Below are 18,310 nucleotides of genomic sequence, written 5' to 3'. Positions count from 1 at the left end.
GGAGCAGACAAGTCCTGTAGGCCCCTCGTGTACTGTGGCTAAGACATTTTAAAATACTTAAAGCCTGAAGTGACCGTCGTTCCAGGTCTTTAAGATGAGGTAACCACGTAAGCTTCGAGTCAAAAATGAGCTCTAGAAATCTCACCGTGTCTTTAAAAGTAAGGACAGTGTCCCTCATCCTCAACTCAGGAAAGGTTAAAATCTAACGAGAACGGTGAAAAAGAACACGCATGGACTTCTCGGTGGAAAACTTAAAAAACCACTCTTCTGCGCCCAGTCATCCAAACGTCTAAGAGTAAATTACAACTGACGCGCTGTCGTTGCAAGGCTTGAAGAAGAGCAAAGCAAAGAGAAATCACCCACAAACAAGGAACACTGACAGGACTTTTCACCATAGAGGCAATGCTATTAATAGCGATGGCAAAGACAGTCACACTTAAAACGCTATCCTGAAGTACAACGTTCTCCTGATCAAAGCGGTCAGACAGGATGTCACCAATTCGGTATCTATAATATCGTGGCGAGAGGAAAGTTTGGAAGGTAGGCGAGAGGTACTGGCATACGTCATTTGTCCGCGAAAGGCAAAGGTTCAGGGCTCAACTCCCAGTCTGGCAAAAAGTTTTAATCTGTCAGAAAGCTTGAAATCAGCGCACACTTCGACGCAGAGTGAAAATTATTCTTAAAAAACAGATTTTAGTCCAATATATTGGTCTCAAAGGGTGATGGTGATTCGTCTATCGGTTGGAATGTTGATTCTCAGTAGTACTTCGGTGTAAATGGAGATATATAAGTCGAGTGTCCTATTGTTTGTTTCGTCATTTTTTTGTATTTCCAATTTATCTTTTTTGAGAGTGGCTTGATGTACTTCGTCGTGACTTCCTCTTCTACACCACTTAATCTCGGAGTAGCACTTAAGTCCATCGTCTTCCATTATTTGACAGACTTATTCCAACACTGGCTTCATCTACAGTTTTTGTTCTCTGCGTCTCTCTCTGTAGTTATGGATAACGACGCAAACACAAGTCTGCGCCGGCCGGTGTGGCCGAGCGGTTCTAGACACTTCAGTCTGGAACCTCGCAACCGCTACGGTCGCTGGTTCGAATCCTACCTCGGGCATGGCTGTGTCTGATGTCCATCGGTTAGTTACTTTTAAGTAGTTCTAAGTTCTAGGGGACTGATGACCTCAGATGTTGAGTCCCATAGTGCTCAGAGCCATTTGAACCATTTGAACAAATCTGCGCTACACAAAGACTTTGAGCCTTATTATGACGACACAGGTACATACAGTAACTGATACACTCCGGTGAAAACCAGTTCGAACTAGGGACGCAGTCATCAAAATCAAATGTTCAAATGTGTGTGAAATCATATGGGACTTAGCTGCTAAGGTCATCACTCCCTAAGCTTACACACTACTTAACCTAAATTATCCTAAGGACAAACACACACACCCATGCCCGTGGGAGGACTCGAACCTCCGCCGGGACCAGTCGCACAGTCCATGACAGCAGCGCCCTAGACCGCTCGGCTAACCCCACGCGACAATCAGTATCTTCTATAAAATATCTAGTTACATTGTCGTTAGAGTTCGATGTTAAGCCGCAGCTCCCTTCCGTGTCTTCCAAAATGACAAAAGTGTGCTGAACGCCTCTGGTTCATTAGGTGTCAAGTTTATTCGTCGCCTGCCCGCAAAATGTCTGACGTCAGACAACTGTAGCATTACCCGTGAGACCGTTTAGTCTGTAGGGCTGTGTGGGTGCGAGCTTGTTGCTGCCAAGTTCGTTTAACTGACGTGGCTAAAGGCGTATACCGTGCCAAGGCTAGCGGAGCCAACGGCAGACGTCGCGGGCCAGTCACACGCCGCACGTCGAAGCCTTCGCGTCCGATGACGCTCCGCCACGGCGCCAATTCGCCACGCATATCGCTGTTACCATACGATTGTTAGTTGTCCCGCCTCTCAGAATCTGCGACGCTGTTTACGGAGGTCTCTTTGATACCGGCGTTCAGGACAAACTCAGGTATGTGCTTCTTATTGCTATTTTTTTAAGCTGAGTAGTGCGTGAAAGAGCCCATGCTTTGAACGATACGTTTATAAGGATAAGCTGAATCAGCTCGATGCCACTACAATAATGCACACGAACATTATTTAGTGTCCAGGTTCTGACATACCCTACCACCTAAAGCTAGACATACTGCTGCGACAGTGCTTTTAAAATTACTGCAGCATGTAAACTTACGACAGGAGAAGTAAGTAGAATTTATTAAATATTTAGTAGCTGAAGATGGCGCCTTATTGTGGGTAGTAGTAGTAGTAGTAGTACTAGCTTTATTCATCCGTAGATCTCTTTTTACGAGGATATGGTACATGTCAAACTATTTACAAATTTAGATCAATTTAAAATAAGCTAATTCGTATAAACATTTATTTACAGACTTCTAGTTAGAGACAATCATTAGATTTACTCCTGGTATGCAATACTTTTTTTACAAATAACTTATTAAATAATGTAATGCCACATTGTTCACTCATGTCTCACTACCAGTCACTGAACACACTATACAAACATTGTTTCATAACACTTCACTCACTACACATGCACACACACACACACACACACACACACACACACACACACTTGTGATCTCTGGCCCATTTTCTGTACCGCAACTTCCCATTTGCTATCCTGAAAAACTGAGTCAGCATTCCTCCATAATGAGTGAGATGTTGAGCTCAGAAAGCGGAAGAAGTGTTAGTATTGTGCTATCCATAGTTTGGGGGTAAGTATTTCTAGAAAGGAAAAATGCGAGTGGTTCTAGACGTAAGGCAAACTGCCGAATGACTTATATCTCACGTACATATTTTCGTCAAGAACAGACAAGTGCTTCAAAATTGCCACAGAAGATGCTACAAACCAAACTGGTTTACAAACTGGCTTGGCACTGGTCCTTATATAAACGAAAAACGACGAGAAACTTATCATACACTACCGCCATTAGGATTTTTACAGAATATTACTGGCGAATTAAACAATCACAAAGTTTTAAACGTGGCAGTAAGTTCTACATAACTAAAGAAAATATTTGAAATAATTTAATTGTTGAATTTCTAAAATACCTCATAAAAATTTGTGAAATGTTGTTTAAACAGTTGCCTTTGAAATTTGTAAACTTTAACTAAAATATGTAATATTTCAGTTTGCATTCGTTTACATAATTCTAATGTAGAAGAAGTAGTAATTTATACATCAATATATCTTTAAAGTCATACTAAAGATTGTAAAAGTTTATAATGTTTACGTTTTGACTCATCACCAGAGTTAGTTTCGTTCTTCATATTAGATGATTCAGAAAAGCCTGTACCTATGTCATTCATGATTTAAATGATGGAAACTAAACCAGTTACTTATTTTTTGATGCTTAGCACAACACGTTTCGATTTGTTTACATGAATATGTTTGGTGATGTTTGCATGTGTGATTTTCTGCCTCTCTTGCGAATCTTTTAAATTAGAAGGTATTATGCCTCCTCCATTATTCAGAATATCACAATATATTCTATATGATGAAGGAGGCGAAATACCTTCTAATTAAAAGTCGCAAGAGAGGAACTCTATCAGACATGCAAATATCGCCAAACATATTTATGTAAGCAATGTTCTTAAAAATGAGAATAAATTCTCGAAACGTGTTGCTCTAAGCATCAAAAAGTAAGTAACTGGTGCAGTTTTCATTATTTAAATCAACAAAGTCGCTTTAATTTATTTCCTTGAGATATATGTAGTGTAAATTTGTGTATTTTATTCCAAAATTTCAATGCATAGACAAATTTCTTTCCTTTTGGATTTGAAACTACAAAACTTACTGAACTGAAATACGTATAGGATGTTTCGATTGTATAATTTCGTAATTCAGCATAGAAGTAGACATAACGAGAACGGAGTGCATCACAAAATTCCCTTGAAAACGCTTAACATGCTTCTGTATGAACCTAGTATCGAGTACTTCATCATGCAGCTGTCCCAACAAGCCAGGCACACGTGAATGGCAGCAACAACATAAACGAAGGAAAAAGTGACTGCTCATGGTATTGCGACACTTCCTTTCAAACAACCAAATAAAGCCATATGACATTCCTGACAACGACGTGTGACTGGCTGTAATGGTTCTACGGTTCACGTGGGGTGTTGCAGGTGGATATGTGCTCTTGAGACGACCGTTACAGGACTATCATTTCCACTCACCTAGAATCTTCATACCATGCTCCCTGCCACCATAGGCAGCATGTTGTCATCGGCTCTTTGATAACTCACTTTTGACATTAAGTCGATCGCTGCGAATAAATGGGCTAGCTGGCACTTGTCAAAGACTATTTAACTAACGATTTAGGAAACCAAGACTTTTTACTTAAGTAACTGACAAGCATAGAGGAAACGGAGCAGAATGGAGTACAGTTACCAGTCCACATGGCTTGTCTGTGTTTAGAAATACCTAGAGTTCTTGAGTTTACGTACGCTTTGACTATACCTCACAAGCATGAGACTAACTTTTCTTGCACTTGAGTGAATTTTAGGCTTAACTCCTATGACTGGTGACCTGATAACCATCGAACTCAGTGCATCTTTCTGCTTCAGAATTACGCGCATCGTTTAGTTTACCTTTTTGACTAACGTTACAGTTTTTTGGTATCAAAAAGCTTCAGAAGTTTTATGGAACGGATGACTGTAGCGTTGTCCTTTTACATCTAATGCAAATCTAGAGACATCAGTTAAACGTGGAAGGAAGAAGATAAGACATCGTGCCGCGCGGGGTAGCCGAGCGGTCAGAGGCGTCTTGTCTCAGTCCGCGGGGCTTTCCCCGTTGGAGGTTCGAATCCTCCCTCGGTTATGGGTGTGTGTGTCGTCCTTAGATTAAGTTAGTTGAAGTTAGATTAAGTAGTGTGTAAGCTTAAGGACCGATGACCTCAGCAGTTTGGTCCCATAAGACCTTACCCCAAATTTCCAAATAAGGCATTATATTAGGTAAAATGGAGCATTTAATAAACGACTAATGAAAGTGAAGACTTCAAAAAATTCTGACCATTCTAAAGGTAACTTTGGCAGCGGCTAACGTAGAATTTTGCATGCTACTGTATATTGATGGCTGTATTTTCAGGTCGAGTGAACACATGCTACTGCTGCCGCAGAGGTGAGGCCTGATGGCAGCGGAAAGTGGCTGCGACGACCGGTCAGAGGGTCACACTGCGCCTCGCACGCCGATGCTGCTAGTGGATCCACAGCTTCGAGATGCGTCTGCGACAGAGGTAACAGCAGCTGTACTGCAGTATTTACCTTGCGAATGCTCTGTAAAAGGCTTAATACCATAGCTCAGAAGGAAACACTTACTGGTGAAAGTGACAATGACAGTGCAACAAGAGCTGATCTCTGTCTCATTCTAAGTGTGTCGATGTTTACAAGTGCTGTGACCCAGCAATAATAAGCTTATGAAACCAACTTCCATTTATTACCAAAAAACGTTCGTTTGCCGACAGATAATTTTGTGCACCTTAGAAGAACTGAATAAACTACCTCAATCTGACTGTCAATGAGAGTCCATAACTTCGTGGACATTACTGGCGCTAGAGACGACTCACGCCGAAGTTCGACTGTTTAGAGGAATTGGTTGCGTAGCTGGCTGGAGTGCACGGTGACGGCCTGGGAAAAGAATCTGCTAGGATCGGCGCATGAAGTTCGGTGGCGCGGCTTGTTCAGCTGTTTACTTCTGTCGGCACCCCATTCGGGTTAAAGGAAGATGCCGAAGCAATTCAGAGGCTGGCTGCTAGGTTTGTTACCTGTAGGTTCAGTCAATACGCGAGTATTTCAGAGATGCTTCATGAACTCAAATAGGAATCCTTGAAGGGAAGACTACGTGGAACATTATTAAGAAAATTTAGAGAACCACCGTTAGAAGCTGACTGCAGAACGATTCTAGTGCCGCCAACATACAGTACCGAGAAGAAGAGATAAGAGGAATCAGAGCTCCGACTGCGGCATATGGTTAGTTACTTTACCCCCCACCCTGTCTGAGAGAGGAACAGGAAAGGAAATGACTAGTAGTGGTACAACGTACCCTCCGCCATGCACAATACCGTGGCTTGCGGAGTATTTATGCAGCTATAGATGTCGACGCAAGACGGCGTCGTGAGAGTCGGGTGTCTTCTGTGTAACAGTGTCCTCGCGAATTGCTATTGACTTGCGCTCGCAAGGAATATTAATATTTGCGCCTTTTAAAACTGATTTAATAATGAAGTACTTCGGCCAATACACAACTTTTGCTCGGATTAAGGGGTTAGAGTTGAAAACTGATTTATATATATATATATATATACGACTGTCGAGATAAGTCTTGCCGGCGAGGGTGGCCGAGCGGTTCTAGGCCGTACAGTCTGGAACCGCGCGACGCTACGGTCGCAGGTTCAAATCCTGCCTCGGGCATGGATGTGTGTGATGTCCTTAGGTTAGTTAAGTTTAAATAGTTCTACGTTCTAGGGGAGTGATGACCTCCGAAGTTAAGTCCCATAGTGCTTAGAGCCATTTGAACAATTTTTTTTAAGTCTTCTCCATGTCACTCAGGTTATCTTTAAAATAAACAAACTGAACAGCCTTTCAGAAATTTTTACGTAAAGTCTTATCAGTGTCTAATATTTCAAAGTACATCAGGACTTCATGTCTACCTTGTATACAGAGGACTGACGAAGACACTTGAAAATGGCTCTGCCGATTGAAACTAGCAGGTTGGGTTAATAAATTATAGCGCAGAACTGTCTTAACAGGCAAGATGGTTTACTTCCGGTATATGACGATTGTCGGACCGAAAAAAATTAATAAATTTGTATTTTCCTTAACAGATAATACAGAATTTTATGAGGAACCTTAGAATTTGGAGTGTCAGCAAAACGGCAACTGTTACGTCAGTACATCGACAGGAATGATGACAGGAATGACATACCACTTAAGTTTTTTAACTGAAAAACTACCACACCGACATTTATACAATCTAAAAATCTATTGATAATGTGCTTTGTTACGATCTCAAACGGGCAAAGAAACAAACATGAGCCAGAAAACTGGAGCATTCGTGGTTGTACAGTCAGGGATTGAAACTGAGGATCTTGTCATTGAGTAAGAAAATTCTGTTAGTCCTGTTTCATTTGTCTAATGATTTCCGAGTTTGTTTTTGATTCTGCATTAGAAGCGAATAACGGTGGTTTGTTTAGCGACATATATACCTTATATTTATTATTTTTCTTTCACCGCCGTGCGGGATTAGCCGAGCGGTCTCAGGCGCTGCAGTCATGGACTGTGCGGCTGGTCCTTGCGGAGGTTCGAGTCCTCCCTCGGACATGGGTGTGTGTGTTCGTCCTTAGGATAATTTAGGTTAAGTAGTGTGTAAGCTAAGGGACTGATGACCTTAGCAGTTAAGCCCCATAAGATTTCACACACATTTGAACATTTCTTTCACCGAAAGGATAAACATATTGAACCCGGAGACTTCCAAAATATCTGTACGTAAACGCTCGTTTTGGCAGAATAACTCACCGCCATAAAACATGAAACGTCCAAAAGACACTATGTGAGACCATGCTTTGGTTGTTTAGGCAACCCTTGTCTGAAAACGTCACCCGACGTCGAAATTATAGGCGCTGGTGCCAGCGCCTGCCATTAGCCCACACCTTTGGCACTAACGTCACTATACACCAAAAACATTGGAGATTTTAGAGAGTTTCACGAGAAAAATAAACTGTGGATGGGAATCCTCATCCGAAACTGTCATCCACCGAGACAAGAGAGCATCGCATTTATGGGCGACAGCGTCTTATTACGTAACAACTGGGTCCATCTTCTCCACTGGCGATCGCGGCAATCAGTCGCGATCACTGAGTAACAAACAACATGGCGAGACGTTCCGCGTAAGGTCCGTCAGTGTACAGAGTCACATTTGCAGCCGAACGGGTGGCTTAGTTACAGGCGCCGTCCAATAAATTCGACTCTTCGTATCGTCGTTGGATGACGTTGCTGGACACGGGTTCCTATCGTCAATTAGTTCCTCAAGACATCCTCTACAGCCGCTTGATTTTTGTCGCAAGATTTCTGCCACTCCCTGTATATTTTTCTCACTCCATTTGAGGAATATGTGTTGCAAAACTTAAAATTTCAGATCGTTTAATCACTCAGATGAAGGATCGCAACTTGGTCAGGCTTAAAAAGCAAGTGATTGACTACTTTTACACTCACTGTACATCTAACACTTCTAGTACTGAATACAGCACATGGAGTGTTCCAGAAGGAAGGGCCAATATTCAAGGATATGACAGGAACGATCTTTCAAAGCAAAGAAGACTAGTAAACATGGCTCTAAAGGCATACATTAAGAGCTATGACCACTTGTTCAGCAGAAGTTATGTGTTTCACAGTTGTGAAGGTAAACAATTGCTCATAGCTCTTGAGGTATGCATTTTAGAGCGCCTTTTTACAGTTAAGGTATGCATTTTAGAGCCCATGTTTTTCTCGACTTCTTTGCTTCTAATGATCGTCCCGGTCATATCCTTGAATACTGACCATTCCTCCTGGGACACCCTGTATAGCGGTATACAAACTATCAATGTCGCCCTTGTTTTACGAAATTTGTTTGCTGTTCCTGTTAGTTTACATGAGGATCAGCCTAGAATCGTTATGAGACACGTGTTAATCACGTGTTCCTACTGACAGTCGCCACAAGATTGCTTTTGTTGCGCAGCCTTCGGAACACGAGGCACATTCACCAGATCAAGACGAGCACGGCCTCGTGTGTGGCTTAGCTGGGTGGACTCCCAGTTGGCTCCAACGCTTCGCCACTGTTAACACGTACACTCTGTTATGGGGGCTGCTCGGTATGGCCGAAATAGCTATCAACTCCTACCTCGGCGCTATCATCAACACTCTCGAGAAATCCTTCGAGCTGACCACCACTACTTCAGGTACGTTTTTGCACTGTTGATCCAAAGTAGAAAGACAGACGAATGTGCTTAACTTTGAAATCATCACTGCTTTTAATGTCTTACGGTCTTCCATCTGTTATCTTACGCTATTGTTACCCTATCTGCGTACCTTCTTCAGTAGTATCCTTAATAGTATGTTATGCGTATTTTTCTACCTGTACAGTTTCTACCTAATAATGCCTGTTGCATCGCCAAGTTAACCATTCCTGTCTGCCATAGCAGATGTCCTAAAACTCGTACATCTCACTGATTGGATTTTAACGTTGAATTTTTTTGCTTATTCTTTCTAGTATGGTACCTCTGCATTTAGCACATTGTATGTCCACTTGATTTTTGTCGGCTTACTAGTAACACCACATTTCAAATATTAGTTTTTTCTTGTCAAGTGTTCCTATACTCTCATTCCACTTCGATACAGTCCTATGGCTTGGATCTACATCTTTTACCTGTGTCCCTTACTTTCACCTTGATACATAATTTTGTTTCATAGATGGCAGAATTCTCTGGCTCTGGTGTTTAACAAATCGCTGTTGACCTTTCTACTACTCTACATCAATGGAAACGAGAGTAATTTCTACGTCCTACTTTTTCGTAACGAGGCAGGCCATTTGTGACTGTATGATGATAATGAAAGGCCTTAATAAAAGAGTGTAACTTGGTTTAACTTTCCTTAATTACGTATGTGTCTAGTATATAGCTTACAGCCATCGGATCGCCTAATTGCTATTTTGACACTTCGTGGTATTTGCTTAAATTTCAGGAAAGATACGACTGCCGGAAAGCAGCAAATATGCTCGACGACTTGTAGTTACGATTTTCTAAGCTTATTTCACACATTTTTATAGGCTAGGAGTGCAACAAAAGATTAATGTGTTTCCCTTTTTATACGCATTTCAGTAAACTAGTAACGAGTGTGCTACTTGTAAAATGATTGAAAGTTCTGACAACTTGTAGTGTTACACGAAGTATTTCCCAAGTCCGTTAAACAACCTGCGGAAAATATTTGAAGTCCGCGAACTCATACAAGGATTAAAAAAAGCTTGATGACCAGAGTTGGGATTCGTAAAATCTTAATGCACAAGATTTTTCTCAGTCGGCGAGGACATAAACAAATATAACAACTCCTTAGAAATGTCGCACGAAAACTCAACATTTTTGGGAGTGACAGACGAATCGTACACCAACAAGGTTCCACTAGCTGTCACAGATCTTATATCTCCATGACTATATACAACAGACTGAACGCGAAAAATGTGGTCAGACTTGAGGAATTTGTAAAATCCTCTAATTAATAACTCAAGCACACCAAAAAACAAAAGTCGGACATACGTTGTCTGGACTTTCTTCTTTCTTTCGAGAAATAAGTAAAAAAAATTTCGATCAGGGAGGTTTCATGTCGGAGCAAGATTAGTAACAATGCAGATGCCACCACATAAACCTATTAATTTTATTAATATTCTTCCAAATAATATAAAGAGACAACACAACAATAGGATTTTTGTATTTTTTTATTTATGGTACGTGGAGTTCAAAACTCATATACTCCATTTCCGAAGAAGTCCGATCCAAATCTCAAAAATTCTCGAGAAAATCGACTTTGAAGTTCATCAGTCACGTTTCAGTACGGTACATATTTTTCTACTAGTGCTGGCTCTGTGGTAGAGTGGTCGCTCTCTGTGTGCGCCTGTTTTAGATTGCACGTGGAATCAAATTTTTAAACAATTGTGAAACGTAGAGTATGTAAAGCAAACGGAACTTGTAGTTGCTAGATCGAGTATCGTTTCGGTCGGAATTTTTTTTTTGCTTTTTTTCCGTTCAGCTCGATTACCTACATCATTTATACATAAAATTCATCAAATGGACTGGTATCCAAAATTAAAATAGCAAACAGAAATTTTGCAAAGTTGTGTTTACTTTGGCCAAAACAATATAACAGGTGATAGTGAAGTAAAAACAATGACTCGTCAGGTTAGCCGAGCGCGCTAACGCGCTGCTTCCTGGACTCGGGTAGGCGCGCCGGCCCCGGATCGAATCCGCCTGGCGGATTAACGACGAAGGCAGGTGTGCCGACCAGCCTGGATGTGGTTTTTAGGCGGTTTTCCACATCCCCCTAGGTGAATACCAGGCTGGTCCCCACGGTCCGCCTCAGTTACACGGCTCGCAGACATCTGAACACTTTCAGACTATTCCATGGATTACACTAGTAGCAGACAGTTGGGGTACACTAATTCCTTCCTGGGGGGAAGTTCGCTAATGTGCTCACTATGGGGTGTGACCACCTCTGGCACCAATGCAGCAACGGTACAGCTGTTAATGATGTCATCTGTCTTATGTAGAGGCAATAATACCCATTCTCCCTGCAGAACTGCTTACAAATCTTGGAGAGTGATTGTTTGATGCTGACGTGATGCAACCCGTCTCCCTAGCGCATCCCAGACATGCTCTATGGGATTCAGATCGGGAGATTCAATATCTTCAATATCTTCCGTTTCCAAAAAAAGCATCAACCACCCGTGCTCCGTTAGGTCGACCATTATCGTCCATTAATACGAAGTCTGGGCCCACAACACCACGCGATAACCACGCATGAGATCCAAGATCTACTCATGGTACCTGAGAGCAGTTAAATCGTGCTGTATAACTTTATGAAGAGCTGTTCGAGTGGTCAACATAGTCCCTGCCCACACCATTAAGGATTCTCCTCGATATCGGCCTCATTCACAATGCTTGGGTCCCGAAATCGTGTTCCACGTGCCATCAGAATGCAAATTAGTCGAGAAATCGGGACACATCTGTGAAAAGAACTTTGGGCCACCGTTCGACCATACAGGTGACACATTGACGGCTCCACTCTAGACGTTCCCTTCTGTGAAGACACGCCAGAGATAAACGGACGGTAGGTCTCTAACAATAAAGGCCACTCTGCTAAAGCCTTCAGAACACATTTTGCCTCGATACAACATGTCCAGTGGATGCTGAGAGATCAAATGCCAGTTACAGTGCAGTACTAAGGCAGTACCGTCGTGCCCTTACAGCCAAATAACGGTCCAGTCATTCTGATGTCACATGTGGTCGGACCTGTCCTAATCTCCGAGATACAGTATCGGTCTCTATACAATGTCGCCTCATTCGAGAAACAACAGATCGATTCACATTAAGCCATCAGGACAAATCAGTTTGCGACTCTCCTGCTTCCATTCTTCCCATGGCCCTCCACAGCAGAGAGTCTATAGGCGTCTTCTCTGTACCATACTGCACCGTCAGTGACAGTGTACACAGCGTTTGCGGGACTACCCTGAAAACACTAACCTACTTGATAGGTGCCCTGACGTCATCGCTGGCGTGGTTAGCCGTTGATCGTAATGCCCTCTTCCGTGCAAAACGCGATCGTAGCGACATCTGCTGACAGTTTGTGTGATTATGTCGTAAATTAATCACAGATCGGGGAAATAGCAGTTTGGTGCTTTAATTTTGGACACTATTGTGTATGCTGATAAAGAGAAATAATTTGTTGTCAGATTTATGGAGGTATGTGGCATTATATGTCTACGTAGAGGTCACGTATTCACGTAAAAAACGGGCCGCTGATTTACGCACGCGGTGATGGCACTTTATAGCGACCCACTTGGGTTCCACAGGATTTACATCAGGAAAATCTGGTAGCCGAGACATCATCAGTGACTTCACCATAATGCTCCTCAAACCACCGTAGCGCGATTCTGGCCCCGAGATGTGGACAATTATGACATCACCGTCGGGGAAAGCATCAAGCGTGATGGGATGTAAGTGGTTCGCAGTTTCAGCCTGTATTTAATTACTGTCTCAGGTCGGAGGCAAATGCAGAAGAATGTCTATCAAAGCATATTACTGCTCTCACCAGACTGCGTCCGTGGCGCGCTGTACGTTTCGAGCTGCCATTCACCTCGATGATGGTGTTTGTGGAAATGACCATCGACCTAGTGCAGCAAAAATGTGATTCACCGGAAGAGCTGACATGTTTACATTTATCTACGATCGAATACCGATGAGCCCTTCCCCACTGCAGTCGTAGATGACAATGACGTTGGCTCAACATGTGAACACGTCGAGGTGGTCTGCTGGAGAGCTCCATAATCAACAATGTACAACGAAATGTGTGCTCCGAAACACTTGTGCGTGCACCAGCATTGTGCTCTTTCGGCAGAGATGCTACAGATCATCATGTATCCTAATTTACAAAGCAGTCAAACCTCCGAACCCCATGTTCTATGAAGAGTCGTGGACCTCCAACCATTTGGTGCCTAGTGGTAGTTTCACTGTCATTCTACCTCTTTCTTACAGTAGCACGTGAATATTCGAACAGCTTCGCCGTTCACACGGTTAGCGTTATAATCACTTGTCCTTTGTCAAAGTCGCTAATCTCATGTATTTCTCAATATGCAGGATATTTCTTCGTCAGGGTGATCTCCCGTCCGTGTCTGCTCCGTTTATACACTACACAACAGTGTTGCTGACAGTACGGTTAATGCCGGCCGGAGTGGCCGAGCGGTTAAAGGTGCTACAGTCTAGAACCGCACGACCTCTACGGTCGCAGGTTCGAATCCTGCCTCGGGCATGGATGTGTGTGATGTCCTTAGGTTAGTTAGGTTTAAGTAGTTCTAAGTTCTACGGGACTTATGACCACAGCAGTTGAGTCCCATAGTGCTCAGAGCCATTTTTGAAGTACGGTTAATGTAACTGATGATGGTAAACAGAAAGCCGAAATTCTAAACCAAGCTTTCAAAAACTCGTTCACGATAGAGGACTGCAGCACCATTCCCCCTTTCAATTAACGAACAAACGAAAGGATGGCTGACATTGTGTTTAGTATATCTGGGATTGTAAAACAGTTAAGATCCTTAGACGCCAGAAAGGCATCTGGCCCAGACGGTATCCCGGTAAGATTTTGTGTTGACTATGCTACAAATATAACACTATTCTTATCCGTCATCTATCAGAGATCATTGGAACGGAGGAAAGTTCCACGGGACTGGAAGAAGGCCCAGGTCATAGCAATCTATAAAAGGGGTAGAAAATCGGATGCACATAATTACCGACCAATTTCACTGACATCGAATTGTTTACAATCATGGAACATATTTTGTGTTCAGACATAATGACCTTTCTAGACTCTGAGAAGCTCATCTGCAGAAACCAACACGGTTTTAGGAAACAGCGGTCTTGCGAGACCCAGCTGGCCCTCTTTGTGCATGATATACAACAGGCTCTGGATACCGGCTCCCAGCTACAAAAAGTGCGCGCTTACGGCCTATCCGATGTCATATGCGGTAGGATAGAAAGTTTTCTAATAGACAGAGAGCAGTATGTCTTCCTGAACGGGGTAACTTCAACAGAAACAAGAGTAACTTCAGGTGTGCCCTAGGGCAGCGTAATAGGTCCTCTGCTTTTTACGATTTACATAAACGATCTGGTTGATGGTATTGACAGCGGCCTTAAACTCTTTTCCGATGATGCTGTGGTCTACAGGAAAGTAGTATCACACGAAAGTTGTGAACAAATCAATGAGGATTTGCAGAAAATAAATGCGTGGTGTAATGACTGGCAGTTATCTCTCAAAATTAGTAAGTGTAACCTACTGCGTATAATAAGGCGAAAATTCCCATTAATGTATGAGTACAAAATAAATGATCAGTCTTTGGAAGCGGTAACATCAGTCAAGTATCTGGGTGTGACTATTCGAAATGATCTCAAATGGAATGATCAGATTACACAAGTAACGGGTAAGGCGAACTCTAGATTACGGTTTATTGGTAGAATCCTGAAGCGATACAGTCCTTCAACAAAGAAAATACCTTACAATACGTTAGTTCGTCCAGTCTGAGAGTATTTTTCGTCTGTATGGGACCTTTACCAGTTGGGTCTCATTCAAGAGATTGAGAAAGTCCTAAGAAGAGCGGAAAGATTTGTGACTGCTACATTTAGCCATCGCGAGAGCGTTACAAATCTCATAGAAAGTTGGAAGTGGGACACACTTGCAGATAGACGACGCGCTAAACGGAAGGGACTGCTCACTAAATGCCGAAATTCAATCATCGCCGAGGATGTAGAGCATATATTATTACCACCAACTTTCAAATCGCCTAATGATCATCATTCAAAGGTAAGGGAATTAAGAGCTCGTACTGAGGCGTTCAGACTTTCCCTCGCGCTATCCGCGAGTGGTGAGCAGGGGGGGGGGGGGGAGGGGGGGGGGGGAATATGACTTTGGCGCGAATTGTGCCCTCCGCCACACACCGCTTGGTGGCTAGCGGAGTATATGTGTAGATGTAGATGTAGATTGTGTTAGGGCGTCACCAGCCCGCAACGCCACCAGCGGCATCAGGCGTCGCGATGGGTAGTGGTTTTTATAGGCGCCGGCACCTATAACTTTGACGCTTTGTAACATCGTTGGATGACGTTTCTAGACATGGATTCTCAGATTTTATTTCTTGAGCCATCAGTCGTCTGACTGGTTTGATGGCCCGCCACGAATTCCTCTCCTGTGCCAACCTCTTCATCTCAGAGTAGCACTTGCAACCTAAGTCCTGAGTTATTTGCTGGATGTATTCCAATCTCTATCTTCCTCTATACCTTTTGCCCTCTACAGCTCTCTCTCTAGTAGCACGGAAGTCATTCCCTGATGTCTTAATAGATGTCCTGTCATCCCACCCCTTTTCGGTGTTTTCCACATATTCCTTTCCTCTCCGATTCTGCGCAGAACTTCCTCGTTCCTCACCTTATCAGTCCATCTAATTTTCAACGTTCGTCCGTAGCACTACATCTGAAATGCTTCAATTCGCTTCTGTTCCGATTTTCCCACACTCCATGTTTCACTACCATAAAATGTTGTGCTCCAAACGTACATTCTCAGAAATTTCGTCCTCAAATTAAGGCCTGTGTTTGATTCTAGAAGTCTTCTCTTGGCCAGGAATGCCCATCTCGTCCGTGCAAGTCTGCTTTCTATGTCCTCATTGCTCCTTCCATCATTACTTATTTTGCTGCCTCGGTAGTAGAATTCCTTAAACTCATCTACTTCGTGACCATTATTCCTCACGTTAAGTGTCTCGCTGTTCTCATTTCTACTACTTCTCTTACTTTCGTCTTCCTTCGATTTACTCTCAGTCTACATTCTGCACTCATTAGACTGTCCATACCATTCAGTATATTACGTAATTCGTTTTCACTTTCACTCCTCCCTACAAATTTTAGAAGTTTGTAACGGGAATTTTCGAATACTTTGAATATATCGTAGATATTTGAGACTTGAAAACGTCTCGGAAATCATGTAGTTTCATTTCATTGAAGCACCTGTTCCAGTGTTTTAGACATTTCATTCGAAGATGAGGTGCTATTCCAATAAATTGGTAGAAAATCGGCTGATAAGTGAAACTGTTGTTAAATTTCCTCATAAACAGTATTACTATGTATTCTCAGAAATGGTGTCTAGTGGTTATAAACCAACCACAGTTTTACTTATACAGTGATGGCCCGTTGATCTCAGTATGAAAAGTTAACCATTATCACGTATATTTTTAAGCAGTTTTAAACTGGTGCATGTCTGTCCTACAATGTGTAGGGGCTTGTTATAGAATTTCCTATTAAATAACTGTTAACCGTCATCCTTCGCTTGCAGCGAAAATAACCAACAAGGTCAAACTCTATTTCATAACTCCATGTAACTTGTAACTTTGTAACTTTACCCTTAAACTAATTCTGTTTCGCATATTATATGCCACAAATTTTCTAATGTATGTAATATACATCGTTACGTCGCGAAATGCTTTCGGTTTTTATCTGATGGCGTAGGTGGCCATCCATGACAATTCACTGCATGCTGTTTCCTTTATATAGAATTTAATGTAAACTTGGCGCTTATTACTTTGATGTTGCCTTCCTCCGGTTAGTTACAATGTTAAACAAAATTGTGACCCTGTTAAATTAGCCGTAATTGACGTCATGTAGTGTAAACTGCTATGTGGTGGTACCTCTCAGCACTAGCTTCCGTTATATGTCAAATCCTGTCGTTATTTACTCTGTCGCAGAGTAGAGGTATTCGTTACTATATGTTGACTGTGGACTGTATCCTTCAATATGGTAAAATTTTGTGAGAGATATTATTCTACAACATATTGTATTACATATATGTGACACAGTTGTGTAAGCATCATATGCCTGGTTTCATAAGGTACGTACTCGTAATTTTTGTCATTGAACTGTGGTGTATGCCCTAATACATTTTTATCTGAATGTAAGCCTGTAACCTCGACATACTGGCGACATACTGGCGAAACTAGTGGTCCAGTAATTGTGTTAACAAAGCGATCTTGGCAAAACAAGAAAGACACCACAGTACAAACTCCTAGAAATTGCCGCACAAGTGTCTTGTCTGTGATTTACTTCACTGATCTACAAATTTTCACAGAAACTTTCCAAAAAATTTAAGGAGGTAGCGGCCTTTGAACGCATGAAAAATAAATGATTTTCGTAATTTTTTCAATAAAAATAAAAATTAATGCGAAATATGATAGTATAGTTTTATTCCTTACACTTTTGTCTTTAAGAAATCATTTTGGTGTCCACATCGGACGCTTCCTGTAACCGCTGCACCAGATGCAAAGAGCCATTGCAGCCTCAATATCGCTCACCGGCGGGACTTCCCGAAACTATCGTATTGAACCTGTAACAAAATAAATTTGTATAAGTCATTTCTCATTTAATTTCTTTCAACATATCTAGAATAATTGAAAAATATGAAGATCTTAGAAGTTAAAATCTTCTGTGTTATTAGGCCGCATCATGTTTCTTCTAGAATATCGTCGGTTCGACCCCTCTGCTGGGATCTTCCCCAGGATCTACTGGTGTCCACTACTGCTAGAACACTGTCAGAGACGAGTGTCGCGTCCTATTATAAAGACGGAGTTTTCACGCGTTCGTGCTGGAGAAGTGATAGTATTGGTTAAAATTCATATGGCTACCATTGGTGGGCCATAGTCATAGGCCATTGTAACACACAAAAAAAATCTTTTACCATATGAATGCACGCTGCACCCATCACTGTCAAAACCATAATAAACGAAGTTTACAGCATGAAAACTTAACATGTGAGTTATAGTCATGGTCTATTAAGTAAATAAAAAATTCTTTTATTAAAATTTTTCCCTCTACATATATAAACTGAAGTCCTCTGCTCGTTACTTTTTCAATATCCAGTATAGCCAAAGGAGCTACTGTAGGTTCCCTGCTGTTTTGGGGTGGCATTATGTGGGGCCGACGTACGCCG

The 18,310-nt window shown here is 42.1% G+C and overlaps 1 protein-coding gene across 3 annotated transcripts in view; it reads left to right on the top strand.

Annotated features, from left to right (window-relative positions):
• Positions 1–1,854: 1,854 nt before the first annotated feature.
• Positions 1,855–18,310, top strand: part of LOC126090020 (solute carrier organic anion transporter family member 74D-like) — a 113,247-nt gene continuing 96,791 nt past the window's right edge. For all 3 annotated transcript variants that reach the window (XM_049906956.1, XM_049906955.1, XM_049906954.1), the window contains exons 1-3: positions 1,855–2,018; positions 5,151–5,298; positions 8,772–8,991. In XM_049906956.1, the coding sequence (XP_049762913.1) occupies positions 5,194–5,298; positions 8,772–8,991 (325 nt within the window). In that variant the 5' untranslated portion in view covers positions 1,855–2,018; positions 5,151–5,193. The remainder of the gene's footprint in view (positions 2,019–5,150; positions 5,299–8,771; positions 8,992–18,310) is intronic.

This window comes from Schistocerca cancellata, chromosome 1 (assembly GCF_023864275.1).
Source record: "Schistocerca cancellata isolate TAMUIC-IGC-003103 chromosome 1, iqSchCanc2.1, whole genome shotgun sequence".
In the NCBI taxonomy this organism is placed as follows: Eukaryota; Metazoa; Arthropoda; class Insecta; order Orthoptera; family Acrididae; genus Schistocerca; species Schistocerca cancellata.
The sequence above is the reverse complement of the archived record's forward strand: the minus strand, read 5'-3'. Positions and strand labels throughout refer to the sequence as shown.